General features: G+C 46.8%; 2 protein-coding genes across 3 annotated transcripts; one reads left to right on the plus strand and one right to left on the minus strand.

Moving 5' to 3' along the window:
- Nucleotides 1-1809: 1809 nt before the first annotated feature.
- MDC1 (mediator of DNA damage checkpoint 1) lies at nt 1810-16850 on the minus strand. 2 transcript variants are annotated; one of them, XM_080938034.1, is made up of 16 exons: nt 16761-16850; nt 14115-14253; nt 12434-12814; nt 12276-12351; nt 10450-11780; nt 10249-10314; nt 10027-10119; nt 8384-8620; nt 7739-7782; nt 5423-6914; nt 5238-5332; nt 5037-5159; nt 4773-4955; nt 4387-4512; nt 4169-4279; nt 1810-3716 (listed from the first exon to the last, which is right to left on the minus strand). In XM_080938034.1, exons 2-16 carry the CDS (start codon nt 14248-14250, stop codon nt 3552-3554), a joined length of 4659 nt encoding a protein of 1552 aa, XP_080794160.1. In that variant the 5' UTR covers nt 14251-14253; nt 16761-16850; the 3' UTR covers nt 1810-3551. The 2 variants fall into 2 exon arrangements, with proteins under 2 accessions (XP_080794160.1, XP_080794161.1); XM_080938035.1 differs by having other exon boundaries at nt 7892-8620.
- A 2714-nt stretch (nt 16851-19564) lies between these two features.
- TUBB (tubulin beta class I) lies at nt 19565-23593 on the plus strand. Its single transcript, XM_080938062.1, has 4 exons — nt 19565-19797; nt 21031-21139; nt 21471-21581; nt 21712-23593. Exons 1-4 carry the CDS (start codon nt 19741-19743, stop codon nt 22767-22769), a joined length of 1335 nt encoding a protein of 444 aa, XP_080794188.1. The 5' UTR covers nt 19565-19740; the 3' UTR covers nt 22770-23593.
- The last annotated feature ends 219 nt before the right edge of the window (nt 23594-23812 follow it).

The following is a 23812-nucleotide window of genomic DNA, read 5'->3' on the forward strand; positions in this document are numbered from 1 at the left end:
AGCCGCGCGGGGCCTGCGGAGGAGGCGGGCTCAGGGTTCCCGCGACTGCTGGCCCTGCCCAGGTCCCGCCCCCGTGGGGGTGCTGGCTGTAGGGCGGGGACAGCGAGCGGCGCGTCACAGAGTGGAGCTTGGAATCCCAGGGAGCGGGTCTGCAGCTACCCGTGGGTCGAATCTCTGTTCTCGAGGAAAAGTGAGGACAGAGCCTCCCTTGCGTGGAAACATAAAAAACACCCTGTTTTTTTAAGATAACCACTCCTTATTGTCCAGCCCAGTCCCTGGTGTGCTGGGGTTACAAACGGCTCCACCTCGCCCAACATAGATTCTTGTATAGTGACCATTTTAGAGCTGGGTGTGGTGGCTCGTGCCTGTAATTCCAGTACTCGGGTGAGGCAGGAGGATTTGAAGTTAGTTTGGACTACATATGGAGACCGGTTCCGGAAAAGCCATAAAAAAAAAAAAAAAAAAAAACCGAAAAAAGGCCGGGAGATGGTGGCATGCCTTTAATCCCAGCACTTGGGAGGCAGAGGAAGGCAGATCTCCAAGTTCCAGGCCAGCCTGATCTATCTATTGAGTTCTAGAATAGCCAAGGCTACACAAAGAAACCCTGTCTCTAAAACAAAGGACGGAGAAGTGAAAGACTCAGTCACCATAGCTATCCAAGTACAGGGTCCTCAGAAGACATGAAGTGATTCCCTCAGATTTTAGATGGAGCAAGGCCAGGGAGGCTGGTTTTTCCCAAGATTTCTGAACCAAGCTCTCATGCATGCATTGTATAGCACTTTTCCTCCTCACCCTGGTCTCTGCTCAGGAAAATTATACTGAGTAGGCTGCATCTGAGAATATGGTTTTGAAGAAGCTCTCTGTATATGGTTCTATCCACTTTAATATTTTACTCAATAATTTAATAATTATTTAATAAAAATAATATATTTATTTTGCCTTTATGTCCATTGATGTTTTGCCTGCATGTATGTGAGAGTGTCAGATCTTGGAGTTAACAGTTGTGAGCTGCCATGTGGGTGCTGATATTTGAACCCAGATCCTCTGGAAGAACCCAGTGCCTTTAGCAACTGAGCCATCTCTCCAGCCTTCACTTTTTATATTATTTTTTTAATGGCAGAATCTTGCTGGGGTGGTAGCACATGCCTTAATGCATAATCTTCATGTAGCTTAAGCTGGCTTTGAACTTGCTGTTATGTAGCTGAGAATAGCATTGAGTGGATCCTCCTGCTTCTGCCTCCACGTGCTGAGATTACAGGCTAGCACCACAGTCTGGCTCCACTGATCTTTTAGGGGCTCTGAAGTGGTTCAGAACTTGAAGGTGGGAAAGAAGGAATTGACTAAGCTTTGTGGTTTCTCGTTTATCATCCTTAGTCACATAATTTAAGCCCTAGGAAGGAAGATGCCTAAGGCTCTGTCCATTCAGCCTAGACTAATCAGAGTGCCCCATGTCCCAGTGAGATTCCCTATCACAAGAGGAAGGACATCCACAGCTGACTTGTGGCCTTCACAGGCATCAAATTAACGAAGGTCTGGAACTACTTAGTGGTGAAGCATTTGGGCATTTCAGGAAGCCTTAGATTCATCTCTCAGCACCCCCAAAAAGAAAAACCTTAAAGATCAAGCATATAGCTGTGTTGTGAATGAATTGTAAAGTGATTGCCTGTCATGAACTATTGTGCCAACCACCAATAGTTTTCTAAGATTATACATAATTCACTGCAGGAAAGTATAACACAACTATTTTTTATTGAAGTGAAATCCACATAGAAAAAAAAACACTTTGATACAGCAGTATTTAATATTTAATATTCTGCCCTGTGTACAATCACTTCCTCTTTCTGACTCCAAGTCCCCACAGTGGGGCTCTAGCCCTTTAACAGCTTCTGTATACTCAGAGTCTGGCAAGCATCAATCGCTCTTATCTGTAAATTCACACATTATGGATATATTATGCAGGTGGAATCAAACCTGTCCCTTAGTTAGGGTGTCCTTGACCAAACACCCTCAAATACTGTTTTTAATCCATGTCTGAACATTTCTTTCTGTGCACCCAGAATATTTATGTTTATCCTTCTTGAACAAACATCTACAGTCTTTCTATATTTGGCTATTATGAAGAGATGAGAGCCTGGGAATAAGAGTTAGTGGTTTTGCTAGCATGTAAAGCAAGCTCCAGGTTCAATCCCAAGCCCAACCAAAAAGATAGAACATTAGTTAAGTGCTTTTCATTTTGAATCTTTTCTAGTTTAGACTGGCCTCCAATTTGATATGTAGCCAAAGCTGACCTTAAACCTCTGATCCCACTTGCCTTTACCCAGACTGCTGTGATTACATACCAAAAACATGTTTAAAAGTTTTCTTTGCTTACAAAACTTCCAAAGGGAGGCAGGACAGTATTGCTGGGTCATATGATAATCAGGCAGGCACAGTACTGACTTACCTTAGAGATGACCAGAGAAAATTGCAAAACAAAACAAAACCCCCAAAAAAACAAAAACAAAAAAAAATTTCCCTTCTCTTTTGAGACAGGGTTTACTCTGTTAACAGCCCTGACTGTTCTAGAACTCACTCTGTAGACCAGGCTGGCCTTGAACTCAGAGATCTGCCTGCTTCTGCTTCCCAAATGCTAGGATTAAAGGGATGCACCACCATGTCAATTCTTTCAAGACAGGCTTTTACTCTGTAGCCTAGGCTGAACTGGAACTTGTGACCTCCTGCTTCAGCCTCGTAAGAACTGGGACTACAGGAAATGCCCCATGCCTAGCTCTGTACTTAAGGAAACTTTAGTATACTAGTCACTGCAGAGGACAAGCCAAACGTCGCAGTATCCAAGAGTTCTACTTTCTGTACATCCTGGAAAGTGGCCAACTTAAAAAAATATATATATATATAATTTACTCGAAATCAATAATAAGTGAAGTGCAAGTTCAAATCATCTTGTCTCCACACAGAAACTTGCCATCAGAAGGCACAGCAAGCAAGCACTGATCTAGATGACCAAAGCTAACTGCAAGCACTGCAAAGCAGACTAAGTGCAGCCGAACTAAAGCACTTCCTAACCACACCCACGAGCAACCCTCTTCTCAACCAGGGGATAGAATCAGGGTGCTGGGCCTGAACAGCTTCATTAGAGCAGCTGCAGACTGCAGAGCACAGCTGGGCTGACGGCAGGTGCTTTGTACTGAGGTACACCCCAGCTTGGGTGCCAACTCAAAAATGGTTATCTCAGGAAAAAAAACTTCCTTCCCCCCAAAAAATCTTAGGTTTTATTGACATTCCCAAAGCAGTTATAGCAATGCAATACACCTTGGGCCTTTGTAAAACCCTGAGGCTTCTTATTTTGATTTGTTTTTTGAGATAGGGTTCCACTATGTACCTCTTGGCTAGCCAGGAACTCACAAAAATAAGATTACTTCTGTCTCCCAAGTGTTGAGGTTAAAGGTGTGAACCACCTTGCCCAGTCTTAATTGTGTATGTGTGTGTTCCTTTTTTCCAAGTATTTTCTATGACTGTTTGCTGGTCTGAGAGGGTAGGGGTACATTTCTCTTTTAGGTAGACATTTCCAAATTAGAGAGGACAAAGGCTTCTGGTGTGGCTTCCTGCTTCAGCACTCCAGTCAGGAGAAACTCAGGAGAGAGGAGGGGCAGCCCCAGGCGAGATGGAATAGCACAGCGAGGTAGGTCTTCAGTGCAAGTTATGATAACTCGGTGAAGCTGTGAGAGGGCAAAGACAGTAAGGAAGGAAGGAACCTTGAAACAAATGCAGAAACCATTAAGCCTTCTCAGTACTGAGACTACACACACACACACACACACACACACACACAGTCACTCAAACACCTTCAGCAGCAAGTAGTCTTGACTAGCGGCCATCTCTCCAGCCCCTCTGTGTTTAAGATACCTTAAAAATGTTGGGGTGGGGGTTGGTATCTAGAACTTCTCCTCATGCTCCAGGTCCCATGTGCTATATAGTGCCAACATGTGACACCACATCTGGCTATTTGAAAATGTTTAAACTTCAAAACAACAGAGTCCCTTTGGGGCCAGCACCTCTTCTTTTCTTCCCTCATTCTTGTTATTTTTCCTCCATCATTTCTCCAACCCTTTCTCATTCCCACTTACTTTCCAGCTGTCCCCTTCTCCAGCTCAGGGCACGCTCATCATACCTTGTAGGAGCGGGGCATGCTGGGCAGGACAGTGCCTCCACAGCAGCTGATGATCTCTCCCATCTGAGGTGGGGGTGGCTGCACTCCAGGGGTCACATGAATCTCATAGTCCTAAGAAAGGAATGGTGGAGACAGATGCCTGCAGTGACAAGCCAAAAAACACTGGAAAACCTCTTAGGGGTGCAGGGAAGAGGATTGGAGCGTGGTCAGCCTCTCACCTCCAGTAGTCTTCGTTCCCGAGCCCGGTTCAGGGAATCCCGGAGGCTGAAGCTAAAGTTCTTCTCTTGTTCAGGATCAGTCACCAAGTAGTCATCAGGTGGCAAGAAGCAACCAGCCTTTCTGGACTAAAAGGAAGAAAAGGCAGAACTGTTTTTTATCTGAAGAACTGTGTCTTGTCCTTCTCATTGCTGAGGATTGACCCCAAGACTTCAAGCATGCAAGGCAAGTGCTCAACCTCTCAGTTATCCCAGCCCTTACAGTAAATATTTTCTCAAAGTAGCCCACTGCTTCACTAACACAATTCTCCATCTCCTCCCTCCCATTGATTATTTGGAGGCTAGGTGAGCAGTCTGCTCCAGCCACGAATCATCTCCTGGATTCTTACCTGATACAGCCAGTTCAGGGACAGGATGGGAATTCCCTTCCCCAGGGCACACAAGAACTTAACCGTCCTGCGGATTCGATCAGTAACCAAGTGGGAGGCCTCATCTACTGAGCTGGCCAGACTGCCTCCCAGAGCCAGCACTGCACGCTCTCCACGAGAATCCACAACTCCTGTGAACAGTACCTGGGGGATGGTGCAAAGATGGTCACAGCAACCCACACTAGCAGCACCTTATCTCTCAATCCTTGGCCACTTTTTTTCTACCTTGGGAGCTACTGTTTCTTGGTTAGGTTTAGTTCGCCGGCTTCGAGTTGTGTTGCCCTGGGTCTCTTCTTCTGCACAGTCCCTCTTTCTCTTGCCTGGTATTGGAATTGCTGTTTCCTGGGGCTGAAAAGCATCTCGGTGGGCATCTCTGAGCCCTGTAGCTCTTGCTCCTAGCTAGGGAGCCCCCAGCTCTCCTCTTACCTCTTCCTTCACTTGTGTTTCTGTAAGATCTTCTTCCTTGATGACTATGGTTTTCTGGGTGACTTGTCTTCGGGGACGTTTTTGATGGGGTGAGTCTGTATTAGTGAAATGCTTTCAGATTCGAGAAGCCTTAGGAATGGGTTTTGATCTCCCACAGGCTCAGGAGTGGTTAGGTGTAAACTCACCTGCTTCGGATGCCCCTGAGCTTTGGCTAGCTGAAGATTGAGGTTCAGGTTCAGAGGGGGCAGAGTAAGACTTATGCCCAATGGGAACTGTGCGGGAACTCTGCTTCCCAGTAGCCCTTCGTCTCCTTTGGTGATTGGCTTGTGGAATGGGCTCCAGGGTAACAGGCTGGGCTGTGGGGACAGGAGGCTTGAGTTCAGGGGTACTGGAAACTGGGGAAGCGCTTAGGGGTGAAGACTGTAGTGTTAAGCTCTGACCTGTCACCTTAGAGGTGACAAGATGGTCTGTAGAAGTGGGAGGCTCAAAATCAGGGGCCATTGGCCCAACTGATTCAGAATCTTCAGTGGAGTGTTTATATGTTCTTCCCCGAGTGACCAGAGCTGTGGGCTTGGGGGTAGACTGCTTTTTAGAAGTGAAAGGCTGGAGTTCAGGAGTTATGGGGACACTCGCTTCAGGAGTCCTGACAGACCTACGTGTTCTGCCCTGAGATGAGGGTTCAGGGGTATCAGGCTGTTCTGTGGAGGTGGATGGATGGAGTCCAGTGCCAGTTTGGACAACTGGTTCTGAGGTCCTGATAGACTTACTTGGCCTACCCCGAGAGGCCCGAGATGTGATATTAGGAACAACAGGCTGTTCTGCAGAGGTAAGAGGCTGCAGTTCAGGACCAGTGGGGACAATTGGTTCTGGGGTCTTGACAGAAGACTTACTTGATCTACCCCTAGTGGCCCTGGGTTTAGAGATAACAGACTGTTCTGTGGAGGTGAGAGGCTGAAGTTCAGGGCCAGTAGGGACAACTAATTCTGGGGTTTTGAGAGAAGAGTTAGGTGGCCTGCCCCGAGTGGCCCGAGATGTGGGTTTAGGTATGACAGGCTGTTCTGTGGAGGTGGGAGGCTGGTGGTCAGGGCCAGTGGAAATCGGTGGTTTTGGGGTCTTAATAGAAGACCTACTGTGCCTGCCCCGAGTGGCCCGAGGTTTGAAATCTGAGGTCACAGGTTGTTCTGTGAAGGTGGGAGACTGAATTTTGGGACCTGTGAGAACTGGTTCAGGTGTATTAACAGAGGTACCGTGTGCCCTGCCCTCAGTGACCTGAGATGTGAGTTTTGGGATGACAGGCTGTTCTGTGGAAGTGGAAGGCTGGAGCTCAGGGTCTGTAGGAACAATCAGTTCTGCGGTCCTGGTAGAGGACCTATTTGCCCTGCCCCGAGTGGGTCGAGATGTTGGTGTAGAGGCAATAGGCTGGTTTGTGGGGCAGGTTGTAGTATAAGGTTTAAGGGCAGCAGAGGAATGTGGGGAAGGAGTCATCCTGGAGGACCGCCGTGGCCTGACATTAGGCTTTGTGTGAAGAGTCTCAGAAGGAGGTAGCTCAGAAGAGGTCGAAAACAGAGGCTGAGGTGTAGACTCCTTTTGACTCTGAGAGGTGAGGAGTCTCTGAGGTGAAACAGAAGCTTCAGGCACTGGAGAAAACATGCAGTGGTCTGGAGGCTCTGGATCATCCTGAGCAGGAGAAGCAATTAACAAAAGTTACCAAGAAAGAGGCAGACAAGGATCTTGACTTTCAGTATTTCTGAGGAAGTCATAGTTCATGTCTCAAGTATCCTCCACTGATTCTTCTACCTTCACTTCCATGTGCTGGGACCAAAGGTCTGTTTACCTGTCTGGTTTGATTCTATTTATGGTCACAGCACACGCACTGGCATGTCTCTCTATAACCTCTTTTTAAGCTAGGAACTCCTTGGGGGAGGGAACAAACTTTTGGATACCATAAGAGATCCCTAACCCTAACCCTCAAGTGCAGTTCTGTGCACAGGTGGGCACAGCAAGTAGGACACGCCTGGGATGGAAGAGAGAGACCTCTGGGTCAATAAAGGCAACTATGGATGGCAGGACACAGGAATAAAAGCCAACTGATGAGTCACAAACAAGAAAACTGGGATCAGGGAGACAGATCAGTAGGCAAGGCAAGCATCAAGACCTGAATTTCATCCAGAACCCAAGTAAAAAGCCAGGTATAGTGGCTAGGGAGATAGAGAGAGGATTCCTGGAGCTTGCCAGCAAGCAGCCTAGTCTACTTTAGCATGTTCTAAGCCAGTTCAAGACCCTGACCACCACCCTTCTAAAAAGCTGGGTAGTCCCTAAAGAACAATACACAAGTCTGTCACTTGGCTTCCTCGTGTACCTCCCCCAAACACACACCCTCACAAACATGCACAAATGTACACACAGTGAGAAAAAAACAGAAAATATAGACAAAAAAAGATAAAAGTAAGGCTAAGCAAAGGACTGCAGGGAAATAGGGGCATGTTAAGAAAGCAGCTCACCCTGGAAGCCTTTCCAGCAGGTGTCACCTGGCAACTCAAGTGGCCTAGTCAGAGAAGAAAGCAAGAGAGGCTGAGTGCTGTGCAGCCTGTAGCTCAAACTCTAGCTGCCATGAGGACTACATGACAACTCGGCTGCCCCTGCCTCACACTTACCTCTCTGCTGCCTCCCGGGGCTCAAAGGGTCTCCCTTTCCTCCATCTCCCTGGCTCCCAGAGATTATTGGGGCTGATGCAAGTCCCTCAAGGTCCTTTACCCCAACTCCAGGCTTTACTGTTAGACTGGCAATTTGCCCTTTCTGATGACTCCTTTCCTCTGATGCCCCTCTATCTAGGGTCACTTCGAAATCAGCTGGCTCCCATTCTCTCTCTGGTTCTAGTTTCTCTACTTTTCTCTCTTTCTTCTGTGAGTCTTTGGACATCTCCATTTCTACCTCCAAACTCTCCCTATTTTCTTCAGGATCCTCATTAGTCTCTTTTCTCTGAATGTCTCTAGCTAACCCCTTCATTGACTCTCTGTCCTCTGTCCCCTGAGTTAGTTCTTCCCCTGTCACATCTTTTCTCTCACTGTTTGCTGTTCTTCCCGTGATCTCCCTCTCTAATGGCTCTCTCTCAGGGGTCACCCTGTCTGCTATTTCCTTTGGTATACCCATGGCTTTCTCCACAGTCTGTATCTCTCTGCCTTCAATTCTCAACAGCTCTGTGTGAACCGGGCTGGTATGAACCAGATGTTGGTGTCCTGGTGGTCCCCTAGGTAGAGATGGTCGAGATCCATGAGCTTCAAGGTGGGTGTCAATGAGCTGGAGTTTAGAGGTCTCTGTCTGTTCTCTCAGACAGAATGGCTGTGTAGCCAAGACTTCCCAAGGCACATCCAAGGTATCTGCACCTAAACAGAATCAGAGAAAGGAGATAAGTACACAGGTAAAAAAGGCACTAAGGCTGACAACTAAGGCAGACATACAGATATCTAAACAGGTTACAAAAGGCAAGCTGGGAGTAGAGTGGTGGTTGTAACACTGAATGCTATGCAAAAGATAACCTTACACACAGGCTCTCTAAGGAACCTCACTTGAAAAACAAGGATTGGAGATGTGGTTTAGGAAAACACTCATTTTAGGAAAATACTCATTTGGCACACATAAAGCCCTGGGTTCAATCTCCAGGGAAAATGTGCAGCGGAAACACATTTGAGTTTTTTAGATCAACCCCAAATCTTCTGAACTAAAATCAGGATAATCTAGGCAATCTAATTTTTAAAAATTAATTAATTAATTAATTAATTAATTAATTATATATATATGAGTACACTGTAGCTGTCTTCAGACACACCAGAAGAGGTTATCAGATCCCATTACAGATGGTTGTGAGCCACCATGTGGTTGCTGGGAATTGAACTCAGGACCTCTGGAAGAGCAGTCAGTGCTCTTAAACCACTGAGCCATCTCTCCAGCACAAGTGTAATGACAATCTAATTTTTGTTTTATTTTTTTAAGATGTATTTAAAAAATTTTAATTAACATGTGTATGTGTATACCATATGTGCATGGGTACCCAGAGAGTGATAAATCTCCAGGAGTAGAGTTACAGATGCTTGCTGGCTGCCTGACATGGGTGCTGAACTCTAGTCTTCTAAAGACCAGCTGCCACCCTTAACCACTGAGCCATGCTCATTTTGTTGGATTTTGTTGTTGTTGTTTTTGAGACAAGGTCTCATTTAGTCAAGGCCTTAAAACTTCTATGCTGTCCAGGATGGCTCTGAGCTCCTGCCTTCTGCCTCCCAAGTTCTGGGATTACAAGTGTGTGTCACCATGTGTGGTATAAGTTTCTTTTCCTGAAAATGGAGAACATCCGTAAAATAGCAAAAGAATATGAAAGGTGGAGCTGGGATACAGCTCATCTAGCTAGCATTCATGAAGTCCTGGTCCATCTGTAGTTGGATGGCACACCTGTAATCCCAGCACTTTGAAGACCAGCAGTTCAAGGTCATCCTCAGCTACAAACAGAACACGAGAGTCTGGAGAGAGATCACTGGTTGCTCTAGTAGAGGATCTGGGTTCAGTTCTGAGAATCCACATGGCAGCTCACAACAATCTTTAACTATAGTTCCAGGGTGTAAGACATCCTCGTCTGGCCACTGTGGGCACCAGGCATGCACATGGTAAACATATATACATGCAGGCAAAACACTAACACATGTAACATAGATAAATCTAACAAGACAGCACATGAAAGGATGTAGAGGAAGAAAACGAGAGGATGCATAGTTGGGGGTTCAGAGAGACTTCCTTGTACCTGGAGTCGGAAGGCTAAGATGGGAAGGTCCAGGTTCTTGCAGAAGAGTACATGGGAAGACTTGAGTAGGCTCATCTTCCAAACTCTGGACAGCTGCAAAAGAAAAGGCAGGTAGAACACAGCTGGTCCCATCCCCTACTTGGCCACATCACCTTTTAAGGACCACAGGTCTAATCATTCAGCTCTCCAGGCACTCACATCCAAACTACACAACGTCCTCACCGTCTGGGTGCTGGCTCTCCCCTTCCACAAAGCACTGGGTAGCTGGAAGGCACAGATCTTCAGGTTCTGGTAGAAAAAGATGGGAGACAGATTAAAAAAAAAAAAAATCAACTGTCATCCGAAATATCTCTACAGTTCTCTCTTAAACCTTATAGCCAATTTATTTTAAGAATTAAAGGCAGAGCAGAGGGCAATACTTACCATCACAGCACTCCTTGGCACTCTTGGTCCTGCCTACATGTGCTTCTCTCCCCCTTCCTGTGGGGGTTTGGGCTCCCTCTCTTTGTGGCAGGGTGGGATCCCCTGAAGTATCTGTGTGTACTACTACTTGTTCTGCTGACGCTGCAGGTGACCTGCTTTGGTCCCCCACCTCAAGAGTACTTTCCTGCTCAGAAACTGCTGCAGCACACTCTGTCCCAGCATCTTCTGCTACAGCCTGCTGGCTAGTTCTTATGGCTGCCACTGGTGAGGATGAGCCTTCCAGTACAGCTATTTCCCAGGCTTCCTTAGGAGGCTGGGTTCCCTCTAGAGGCACCTGGTCCTTCTCCCCCAGGGTAACAGATGGCCCTGGGACTTCCTCCTCCACTTGCGCTCCGTTCTTCTCTACCATAGCAGAGGAGGCCTGGTTTCCTTCTAGATGGCTGCCAGGGGAGCTCATATCCACATCCTCATCTACATCATTGGTCCTATGGGGAGGCTGGCTCTCTGGCTGTGTGACAGTAAGAGGCTCATCTATATCCATGGGGCTGTCAGGGACAATCTCTCCCTTTCCCCCTGAGGATTCCTCTTCCACGTCAGTGTCACTGTCTCTCCCAGAGGCACTCTGGCTTTGTTCTACAAGGACCCGTGGTTGGGACTTGACCTCTTCTGTGCCTGGGTTTCTACTCCACAAAGCAATTCCTCTGTCTTTAAGATGGGCCAAGGTGAGTGCTGCTGAGACCTCCTCTTCCTCATCATCTGTATCACTGTTAATCACCATGCGTGTGTGGTTACTCTCTAAAGGGACAGCCAGTGCAGTCTTGTCTTCTTTCACATCTGTGTCACTACCAGCAGAGCTGTCCTGCAGATGTGCCACACCAGGTGCTCCAGGATCCCCTATACCAACTCCAAGCAGCACTTGGTTCTTCTTCACAGGAACCACAAGTGGGGTCACAGGGACCCTCTCTTCTTCCACATCTGTGTCACTATCCACAGAACCAGAAGGTTGGTGTTCTTCATCCACTTCTGTGTCACTGTCCTCCCCAAGAGTGGGGCTCCTCTCCAGAACTGACCCAACTGGAACCCCTGCACTGCCTGCCTCCTTCTTGACGTTTATGTCTTTGAACTCTTGCTCAGTAGGCTGAGCCTGCATGCCAGTTGTCATTCTGTTAGCTTCTGGTTGCTCAGCCTTCCCTGAGGCACCACTGCTGACAGCTAAAGAGGACTCCTTTACTCCTGGTTGCTGATCTTGTTCTTGATCTGTGTCACTGCCCAAACCAAAGGGAGAAGATGGCCCAGGGACACTTGGGGTTGGAGAAGAGCCCTCTTCATCACTGCAAAGAAAAAGAATCTTTAGAATATATGTCCTGGATAGAGACACCCCATTCAGGTAGGAGGACCTTGAGAACAGGCACTGCTGGTAACTGTTTCTCATCTCCACTGAGTGTATCAGAAGTGCTAATCATGGCTTAACTCAGCTGAGGAAATGATTACTTGAAGGCCCTCAGCTTCACCTTTCAACCATCTGCCAGGCAGTGCTGGTCCACACCTTTAATCCCAGCACTCAGGAGGTAGAGGCAGGTGGATCTCTGAGTTGGAGCCCAGTTTCAGGATAGCCAGGGCTATAAAGAGAAACCCTGTCTCAAAACAAAGATAAAAACAAAACCCAATCATCTCTTCAAGATTTGACTCCTTGTTCAAAGGTCTAAAAGCAGGTATGGTGGCTTAATCCTGTAATTAATACACAGAGTCTGAGACCAGCTTGGGCTACAGAGACTCTGAAAAAAACAAAAACAAATGACTCAGGTATCTGGTACTTTGGTACCCACCTTTCTGGAACTACTGTGGCTGAAGGGGATGCTGTATTCCTTGATCCATTCTCCATACTCCTTCCAGAAGGAAAATCTGGCAAGAACAGAAAAGAATAAATTGAGTTTACATCCATTATCCCTGTCTCTTCAAACATATAACCAAGGCACAAGCTTACCCTCTTCTTCCTCTGAATCCTCAGCCAATAAAACTCTGTCGTTTTGGGATCCTCCCCGTATTCTGGGGGTCTTCTCTATAGTTAGAAGACTCCGAGGGACCAAGGGAGGTGGGACATCCAGACGTTGATATTGGCAGGGAAAGTCTGCAAACAGAATTAATTCCTGGTCCTTCAGACGATGGCTCACTCCAGGAGTTAGAACCCTAGGAGGCTTTACGATTTGAGTGCCATTGAGGCTCCCACAATCCTGGAGGATAGGGGCTTTGTTCCAAGCTGAGATTTCAATCACTGCATGCTGTTTGGAAATGGATGGAAAAGGAAGGGCCACGGAGCAGTCAGGGCTTCGACCAACCACATTCTTGCCAAGGTAGAGTGGGAAATCTGAGGATCAGAGAAAAGATATGAGTAAGGCCAGGGTCTTGCCCTGAAGATGTTCTGGTGAGATACCCTACTGTTCACTCAGAGCTCTCACAGGCATTAAAAATCAACCGACAACAAAACCCTGAAGGCATGCCAGCACGGAGGAGCGTTTATAATACACTACTCATCAACAATATCTTATGTAGTCATATTACTTTTGTTTTTCCCCAGCTGCTCAAACTTGCAAACAGAGCATAATGCACGCTAGCTAAACGCTCATCCTCTGAGCTCTAGCTATGCCTCTTGCTTTGTTTTTTGATTTAGGGTCTTACCATATAGCCCAGTTATTGTCAAACTTACTATGTGACCTATTAATACCTACCTTCAAATTCTAGAGCCACCTCTCAAGTACAGGAATCATAGACATGTGCCACCATGCCCAGTGGATGGTTAGGTGTAGTGTGGCACACAGCTTCCATTCTAGCACTTAGGAGACAGAGGCAGGGCTGGAGAGATGGCTCAGTGGTTAAGGGCACTGACTGCTCTTCTAGAGATACTGAGTTCAATTCCCAGCAACCACATGGTAGCTCACAACCATCTGTAATGGGATCAGATGTGTCTGAAGACAACTACAGTGTATTTTTTTATACATTAAATTTAAAAAAAAAATTAAAAGCTAGTATTTAAAAAAGAATGTCAGAGGCAAGTGGATCTCTAAGACGCCAGCAGAGTCTGTATAGTGAGTTCCAGAACAGCACAGGCTGTATAGAAAGACCTATCTCAAAGGAAAACAAAAATAAAGGAAACAATACACACAATACAACTCTAACCACTTCAATCATTGTATGTATGCTGTCCAGTTGTATTATACAGAGAGCCATTGTCCTTCTAGTCACCAACACCCACAATGTGTATGTGTGCACCTGTATGAGTTCACGTCTACCACATGTGTGCTGGTGCCCGGGGTTGGAAGATAGTGGCAGGCCCCCTGGAACTAGAGCTCCAGGTAGTTGTGAGCTACCATGTAGGTGCTGAGAACCTAAACCTCTACAAGAGCAATAAGCAATCAATCACTGAGACATCTTTTTAGCCCTCAAATTACATTTTTATTTGAAGTGCTTCATTTTCTCTTGACAAAAGAAAATCACTCCTAGAAAATCCAGGATGCCTGCCTCGAACAGTCAACCCAGGTGGCTTTCTTGGCATCCTTAGTAGTACAGTTATTCATATACCCTTTGAAACATACATAAGGCTCTTCCAACCCTTGAACTTCTTCTAAGAGAGAACCACATTCATACTTTAGCTCCCAATTGCCCCTGACCTCTTTCTGGTCCATGAGTACCACTGAAGAGACGTAGCCGCCCTATAGGCTCCACACTATGTCCCAAGGATCCACTGGATATTTCTGTCTCTTCCTCTTCTTCAGCATCCCAGTCAATCACCTGGGTGCTTTCCATGATCTGAAAAAGAAACACATTATCATTGCTTCTGTCAGAGAAAAAAAAAAAAAAAAAAAAAACTAACTGGGGGGTAAACCTGGGTAAATGTAGAAAGGATGCTCTCTCTCCCTCTCTCTCTTCTGAGACAGTGCTTCTCTATGTAACCCTGGCTGTCCTAGAACTCACTTTGTAGATCAGGCTGGCCTCAAACTCAGAGATCCCCTTGCCTCTGCCTCCCAAGTGCTGGGATTAAAGATGTACACAACCATGAGGTGATGATTTTCTATCAGTCATTCATGTAACAATATTGAGGGGCAGGAGAATATGTCAGTAACAGAATGTTTGGCTAGCCTGTGTGAGGCCATGTGTTCAACACTTAGTGCTACTAATGAGAAAAACAAAATCTTTTTTGATAAATGCATGTTGACATATATCTGTAGTCCCTGCATCTATGATGATGAAGCAGGAAAATTAAGAACTGGAGACCTTACCAGGCATAATGATGCACAGCTTTGGTTATAGCAATGGGAAGGCCAAGGTAGGCAGATCACTATTTGTCTACATAGCCAATTCCAGGCCAGTCAGAAGTACAGTTAGATCATGGATTTAATTAAAAAAAAAAAAAAAAAAAAAAAAAAAGTAGAGACCAGCCTTGGCACAGTGAGACCTTGCCCTCTAAAACAGAACAAAAATATATATGTATATGTTTATACTTTTGGCCATGATACAAAATATACCATTATATAGAAAGGGATACTTTATGTGACTTGATTGCTTGTTTTTAGATACTACAAACTGAATCCACAGAATGTGTGTCCTGGATAGAGACACCCCATTCAGCTGTGAGGACCTTGAGAGCAGGCACTACTGGTAACTGTTTTCTCACACACCAATATAAATGCTCTACCACAGAGCTATATCCCTAGCCCACAGCTAGACTCAGGTGGTATATACCCACTGTTCCAGTTACACAGGGCAGCTGAAGCAGTGTAATTGCTTGAGTCCAGGACTTCCAGGTTAACATAAACAACACAGTAAGACCCTTAAAAAACAAACAAACAAACAAAACAGCAAGGTGGCTCAGTGGTTAAGAGCACTGCAGGTTCTTCCAGAATACCTAGGTTCAGTTCTCAGAACCCACAAAGGAGCTCACAACAATTCATAACTCAGATTCCTGGGTATCTGACACCCTCCTTGGAACCATCCACTCACCTGTGTGAGGGTGTGGGGTTTGAGAAACAATAGTATGTGAAATATACTGTTTCTGGGGCTGGAGAGATGGCTCAGCAGTTAAGAGCACTGATTGCTCTTCTAGAGGTCCTGAGTTCAATTCCTAGCAATCACAAGGTTCACAAACATCTGTAACAGGATCTGATAGGACAGTGTATTCACATATATAAAATAAATCTTTAGAAAAATACTGGTATCTATTCTGTTTTTTCTAACCTCTGAGGCACACAGGAAAACTAGTGAGGATCAAACATGTCTTGTACATGTTCTAGTTAGTAAAAGCCCATTTACCACTCCCTAATTGATTTCAGTATCCACCATTGAATATTGTGTTGTATCAGGTATAATAGCCAAATGAGACGGGGGATAATACCTCCAAAAGTTCATTTTCTCAGAATAACACTGCATGTAAATAGAAAGAAATGAGTCATATAGTCTGTATTTTATATATTCTCATCAGCATACCTCTGCTTGAAGTGCAAAGAACCAGAGAAGCCAATATAAAGAGGTGTTTATATGTTAAACACTGTTTTAACACATTCGGTTGACTGACTCATTTATTCTTGCGAAGAACCCTGTATGGGTATGGCTGTTTTTCTTTTTTTTTTTTTTTTCAGATGAGAAACGACAACACAGATGGGTTAAGGAATGTTGCTAAATAACCCCTAATGTTTTCTCCTGGCTGCTAGGTTAGCAGAATTACAGTAGCTCCTTGGCAAGACCCTTTATGTCTTTGACATCTCTCTCCAGATAAGAACCAGTGGAAACTATCTACATGCCCACCTCCCCAACTCTGGGGTCCGTCTTATTTACTCTACAGTTATGATGCACACCTGGTACCCTTCAGGGATTTGGGCAAACATCCTCAAAATGAATCCTGCTCTCGTGGCAGCCACATCGCCGGAGTTACTGATTAAGAAATAAAATTAGAGACAGAAATTCTAAATTGCATGGGTGGATTTTACCTATAAAGATGTCACACACGGGGAAACCGCTGACAGGGAAAGCAGTGTACCCCAAGAAGTAAACTCCGTCCTGTCAACCCAGCTGACGCCTACGACCCTTTGCTCCAATTAAAGGGCAACCATCTTTGATACCCACGCTGGAGCTTGTTCCCCTGTGGCCTAAATGCTTCCGTGTCACCAAACCTACACACGGGTCAGGTCGCCAGGCAAGGATTAGCATAAAAACCTAAAACTGTAACCCCAATTACCTCCGCCCAGTGACACCTAAGGCACGCCCCTCCCTCCCTCAGGAGGAATCAAAGATGGTACCGGGGAGCGGGCGGCCGAACTCACCGACAGACTCCGCGCGCGCGCCACCAGTAACGGCCGCTACCCGAGTGGCGGGAGTGCGAATCCCGGAAGAGAGTCGGTTGGTTGATTGGCTGCTGGAACTATCTGTTACTACTGGAAGCGCGCCGATTGATTCAAAGCCCAAGTCGGAAGCCCCACCCCCGCCTCGCCCCCTCACAGCTCAAAAGTATGGTAGCGGCGGGAAACACGCTGAAGAAAACGCAGACTATCAGGGGGTGTGGCCTGGGAATCCCGCGCCGCTATTGGGTAGCGCCCTGGGCCAACCCACCGCCACTACGTCATCCACGGAATACTTCCCGCGCAGATTTCCAAACGCCTACCAGAGAGTCTGGCGCCATTAGCTAGAGGCGGCTAGAAGGGCCGGTCGTATCATAGAAGTCATTCCAAGGCTAGAGCGCCCTTCTCGGTCATCCCAGAAATGGCGCCAGCTGACTCACGAGAAATAAGGGGTTGCGGGCTGCAGTCGTGGCTCTTCAGATCTCTGCAGATTGGAAAACAGCCCGTAGGCGTGGCACTTTAAAACTCCCCATTGCAGAGGGATTTTGTTTCGTTTTGATTTGGGTTGCTTACTTGCCTTTTCCATATATATGTATATATGAATGAATAAAATGACGGACATCTTCCTAAATGGAAGATCCTAAATAAAGCAAACTTGCTAAAACCTCGAAGTCCGTTGTCATCTTTCAAAAGAGGAGAAAGGCATAATAAAATAATTTATTTCATTATAACAAAACATGGGAAAAAAAACTATGAAAGTATTCCAAGAAAGTGGCTTGTATAGTTTCGAGTTCTTTCCCATTGGTTTTCTCAATGTGTTCAAGATAAACCACCAGACGTTTGAAGGTTTGAAGCTTTAAGTTGGATGACTTAACCATGTTCCTACAGTAAATGGGACAATCCAAGTAGCAAAAAATACTTGTTTCCATTGTTAACATGACCAAAATTGAAATTTTGTGTTTTTAATGAATAAAAGTATTAATGCAACTTAAATGTTTCTTTATTTAAAAGATGACTTCAGTTGTATGTTGATTGCATGTCTTTGATTCATTTTCATCCTTAAGCCAGAGAAGGGGGCTCACTAAATACCTCTGCTAGTCTAAAACTAACAGATTAGCCTTGAACTCACATGGATCATTCCTATCTGAACCAACAACACACTGGGCCTACATGATTACATTCTAGATACTGCCTACCAGACCCTTTCCTTTGTTTTGTTTTCTCTATTCTTAAAAAGGGGTATTTATGTGTATTAGTGGTTTGCTTGGATGCATGTCTGTGTACTACTTGCATGCCAAGAACCTGCAGAGTACAGAAGAGGGTGTGTTGGGTCCTCTGGACCTGGGGTTATGAATAGTTGAAAGCTTCTATGTGGGTGATGGAAATTGAACCTGTTATCTGAGAACAACAAATGCTTTTAATTGCTAAGCCATCTTTCTAGCCTCGAGTATGTTTTGTTTCCAAGACAGGCTCTCATTTTGTAGACCAGGTTAGCCTCTAAAGTGCAAGTATCTTTCTGCCTCAACCTCCCTATTGCTTGGAAGATTGGGTAGGCACACTCTTAATTTTTCCTTCCTATTTGTTCATTTAGAGACTGGACCTACAGTTGTACCTCAGGTTGTCCAGGTAGCCTTTAGATAGCCCAAGCTGATCTTTAACTTCTCTTGCCTTCTAGTCATAATTCTGGGACACCTGCTCTTACTCTAATTAATCATTTTGTATCCCTTTAAAGGTTTGAGGATACTTAGTATTCTTCAAAACCCTGGAAAGAGAAGCTTACAAGCTCTGACTTGAACCCATTCAATTCCCTCTCAGCTCCAGGACATTGCCACACACTTACCCAGTGAATAAAACCAACTAAGTGGGGAAAAAAAAAAAACAACAAAAAAAAAAAAAAACAAAATAAAATAAAATTAAAAAACTTTGCTTCAGTCAAGTGTCTGTGAGAGGGAGGTACTGTTTAAAAACTATCATTCTCTTAGTTTGTCCACTCCACAGGCTGTACTGACAAGATGACCAGAATGTCTTCAGCGAAAGCCTAAAGGCCCAAATCCTACTGAGATTTACATACACCTTCATTCTTTTGGGACATCAGTTCCACGCAATTTCCCATGATCCTTGCAATTTTGTTTCTTTTGAAAATCCCTGAGACAACTCCCTTGGAAACAGAAGGGCAATTCTTTCTTCTGTAGGGATGCGAGGGAGCGGTGCCTTACTGAAATTCCTATCTTGGGATGGCAAAGAACTAGATACTGTGTATCAGGGAAGGAGGACACAGTTCTCAGGATTTTCCGCTGAGCTATGCAGTCTAGCCTTCTCAGACCTACTGCGGTGGGCAGCTGGCAGGGCGTGCCCAACCCACCTTCCAACTCAGACACCTCAGATCTCCTAATTACTGTATTTCCCCAAACCCCTTTTAGTAAAAAAAATCCTTTCTCAGGAATAAAGAATAAGAATCTTGTAAGAGGTAATTTCTCATGAAAAATAAAATAAAATCATACACCCACCCACAAGATACCCCCTAATACTCCCACAGTACCCACCCATCCCTAACTTCTTTTTGCAGCGTGGACAATAGGGAACTACAACTCCCAAAAAGGACTGCGCTCGCCACTGGCTTCGGAGACCAATGGCCGTCTGGCACGTGATCTGCTGGTCTAATCAGCGACTGGCGGGCTGGCTTTGTCTGAGACCCCGGGCGCCCGCCCATCTCCCGCCTCCGGCCGCGCGAACGCGCGCCCCGCCCTGCGCGCCTTCCCTCCTGCGCTCGCCGGCCTCTTCTGCCTCTTAGAACCTTCCTGCGGTCGTGCTCGCATCTCGTGCTGCAGCCTCCCGGGCTACGTTCCATCCTTTCAGGCTGAGACCAGCCCAGAAGAAAAAAAAAACCCAAATCCTCAATTATCTTTTATTGCCTGGTACCTACATTGGAACCATCAAAAAAAAAATATTACAGTAAGCCGTAGCCATGAGGGAAATCGTGCACATCCAGGCCGGACAGTGTGGCAACCAGATCGGTGCTAAGGTAAGGATTTTTAAATTTTAGCTGAAATATGTAAGGATGAGGAATCTGTGTTAATCATGAACAATGTTCACGGGGCGTTTGCATTCTTCACCCGTTAGATTTGCCCCTCAAAGTTTTGCACGTATAAATATAACCCATATTTGTAGCTGGCGTTCTGATACAGAAATGGGGAAATGTTTTTCTTGGCACAGTTTTGGAAAGCTATTATAAGAGCCTTTTGAGTTAGGGAAAGGAGAGGCTGAGGGACTGTAAAGGGCTGGTCTTAAAATGGATTTTCTAACGGTTCGAGGGCTGGAAGGATGCGGAAGCGATCCGAGACAAAGCCGAGGCGAGGATTTCCCCTTGCGGCACCCCCACCCCCACCCCGCCTGGAGGGCCCTACCGGAACGCAATGGAGGGGGAAGGGGCGAGGTTTGGCGGGCAGCTGCAGAGGTGCTCCGGTGCGCATTACCTCTCAACAAAGGCTTAGGGACTCCATCGAACTGTGTAGGGGCCTACTTTTACTTTCCATTGCCCCTAATGGTCTTAGGGTGTGAGCTTTTCAAGTATGTGAGAGACTGTCGGGGAGACTCAGGAGAAGGAAAGGAATAAAGATCTGAGGCCATGGGGTGTTTTTTTTTTTTTTTTTTTAATTTTCCCTACTGCGCGCAATTGCAAAGAGGGGGAGGGGATGGGAGGAAGTGCGGCCGCTAAATTGTAGCCGATGGGTGGGACCCTCTGGGGCGGGGCTGGAGCCCCTGGCGCGCAGGGACAATGCGGCCTCAGCCCGCGGGGGCGCATTGGCCCCGCCCCTCGAGCTAAGCCCCGCCCGCGCTGCTCCCGCCTTTGTGGCTCGCCGGAGGAGCGGCCCGCCACCGCAGTCACGTGGAGTGCGTAAGGGGTGGGCGACTGCAGTGGCCGCACCTTTCTTCCCCCAACCCTCTTTTGTGCTGGACTGGAAGGGCGGTGCCTAGCTTCGGGAACCAACCTGAGTGTTGAGCCAAATAGGTGGGCGCCAATTCGCCCACATGGATGCTTGCAAACCCTGGCCCTTTGAACCAACCACCCGTCCTATCCGCTAAGGTTGTTACCTTTCGGGGCGTAGGTTCCCCCTAGGAGTGTTCGGCAAGCAGATAACGGAATTGCAGTGTCTGCACTACAGCTTCGTTTGAGCATGTCTGGAATTGAAACGAGGGGCGGGAGACATCCCTTAAGACTTGAGCCATTGAGGCCACGTTGCTCTTCCCTATGCAGTTCTGGGAGGTGATAAGCGATGAACACGGCATCGACCCCACCGGTACCTACCATGGAGATAGCGACCTGCAACTGGACCGAATCTCTGTGTACTATAATGAAGCCACAGGTGAGTGCAGGAATCCCGATTCTCCTCCCAACAGTTTTCCCTGCCCCTCTATTGAGACAGTCCCCATTCATCACTGACTGTCCAGGAACTCACATAGCTCAGTGTACCTCCCAAAGGTTTAAGGGCAGCATCACCACTCCCTGCTTTTTCACACCCCTGTGCCTGATTCCCATTTTTCTCCTAGACATGCACCTTTAGGGGCTGAAGATTAGCTCTACTGCCACCAGGTGGTGGTACCTGGAATGACAGCTTTAGTGATTTGTGACCGATTTCCCATCCTAAATTTGAGCTATTTCGTTGCTGATTGATCAAACATCTTGAATCCCTACAGGTGGCAAGTATGTCCCTCGAGCTATCTTGGTGGATCTAGAACCTGGGACCATGGACTCTGTTCGCTCAGGTCCTTTTGGCCAGATCTTCAGACCAGACAACTTTGTTTTTGGTGAGTTATGTGGACGGATTCCCATGTGCCCAGTGGAATTATTCCAAACACTGAAAGATTAGGTATTGTGGTTCTCCCATATCTCAGTGATTAAGCTTTTTAAGGAATGTTTTTCCTTACTGTATTTCAGGTCAGTCGGGAGCTGGCAACAACTGGGCTAAGGGCCACTACACAGAGGGAGCTGAGCTGGTTGACTCTGTCCTGGATGTGGTGCGGAAGGAGGCGGAGAGCTGTGACTGCCTGCAAGGCTTTCAGCTGACCCACTCACTGGGCGGAGGCACGGGTTCTGGCATGGGCACCCTGCTCATCAGCAAGATCAGAGAAGAATATCCTGACCGCATCATGAATACCTTCAGCGTGGTGCCCTCACCCAAAGTGTCTGACACCGTGGTCGAGCCCTACAATGCTACCCTGTCTGTCCATCAGTTGGTGGAGAACACGGATGAGACCTACTGCATCGACAACGAGGCCCTCTACGACATCTGCTTCCGTACCCTCAAGCTCACCACACCAACCTATGGAGACCTGAACCATCTCGTCTCTGCCACCATGAGCGGTGTCACCACCTGCCTCCGTTTCCCAGGCCAGCTTAATGCTGACCTTCGAAAGCTGGCTGTCAACATGGTGCCGTTCCCACGTCTCCACTTCTTCATGCCTGGCTTTGCCCCTCTCACCAGCCGTGGAAGCCAGCAGTACCGGGCCCTCACTGTGCCTGAACTTACCCAGCAGGTCTTCGACGCCAAGAATATGATGGCCGCCTGTGACCCACGCCACGGTCGGTACCTCACGGTGGCGGCTGTCTTCCGTGGCCGCATGTCCATGAAGGAGGTGGACGAGCAGATGCTCAACGTGCAGAACAAGAACAGCAGCTACTTCGTGGAGTGGATCCCCAACAACGTCAAGACAGCCGTCTGTGACATCCCGCCGCGTGGCCTCAAGATGGCAGTCACCTTCATTGGAAACAGCACGGCCATCCAGGAGCTCTTCAAGCGCATCTCGGAGCAGTTTACGGCCATGTTCCGCCGGAAGGCTTTCCTCCACTGGTACACGGGTGAGGGCATGGACGAGATGGAGTTCACCGAAGCTGAGAGCAACATGAATGACCTTGTCTCCGAGTACCAGCAGTACCAGGATGCCACCGCAGAGGAGGAAGAGGATTTCGGAGAGGAGGCAGAAGAAGAGGCCTAAGGCAGAGAGCCCTACATCACCTCAGGCTGCTTAGTTCCCTCAGCTTTCTCCAACTGCCCTTGTCCTCCAGTTTCTTTCTGCTGCCTCTGTCCTGTTTTTTCGTTTTGTTTTCTGATTTGGGGGTAAAACAGTGCCTGACACATGGCAGGCACTCAATAAATATTTGTTTGTGCAATGTCTCCTTTCTTGGATTTCTGACATTCTGGGCGTTACCCTGTGCTTCCTGCTGGTACCCATTTATTATAACTGTCCAGTTAACATTCTTCCAACATTTTCAGGGAACCAGAGTTCTGCTCCAGGTTCTGTAGAACCCAGCCCAGTTTTAAGAATTCTTAAGATGGTAACCACCATCTTAGCATAGTGGATCGGGGAAAGGTGGGTAGAGGGATACTAGGTAGAGGTCACCAGAAAGAGAGGGGTAGGGTTTTCCAGTTGGGGTCATTTGGACAGGAATTCGCTGAGGCTTTTGATCAGCAGGGCTTCCCCCTTTCATTTCTCAGCCTCAGGAGAGGTATTAACAGTATTATCAACATCCGAATCCTCCCAGCTGTCCTGAGCCAGGTCGGCCATTGGAGGTCTTACATTGGTCCTTTCTCCAAAAGATGGTGCATAGATATGGGGGTGGGACAGCAAGGCCTTGGTCTCAGAGTGTCTAGAAACTCAAATTTCCAAGCTTCAGAAAGTGTGTGCCCTTGGTTTGGTCATTCCCTACTTTTCTATTTTGTGTGTTCAACTTGCCTTTTTTTTTTTTTTTTTTTTTCATATTGAAAAGATGACATTGCCCCAAGAGCCAAAAATAAATGGGAATTGGAAAAAAGGTGTGAGGCCGTGTGCTCATTCAGTGGTGGACACTTGGGTGGGTCCCTGGTTGAATTACACTGGTCCCAAGTTCATGTGGATTCACAAAACCTTAAATTCTAAGCAAGCAAACGATCCTTTAAGTCAAATCTTCATTTTGGTCTATTTGGGGACACTGCCCTATGTGCTATGCTGAGCTTACTTGTTCCCTTTCCAATGGTGGAAATAATGTGGTATGCCTAGCA

The sequence above is a fragment of the Micromys minutus genome (assembly GCF_963924665.1).
Source record: "Micromys minutus genome assembly, chromosome: 25".
Classification (NCBI taxonomy): domain Eukaryota; kingdom Metazoa; phylum Chordata; class Mammalia; order Rodentia; family Muridae; genus Micromys; species Micromys minutus.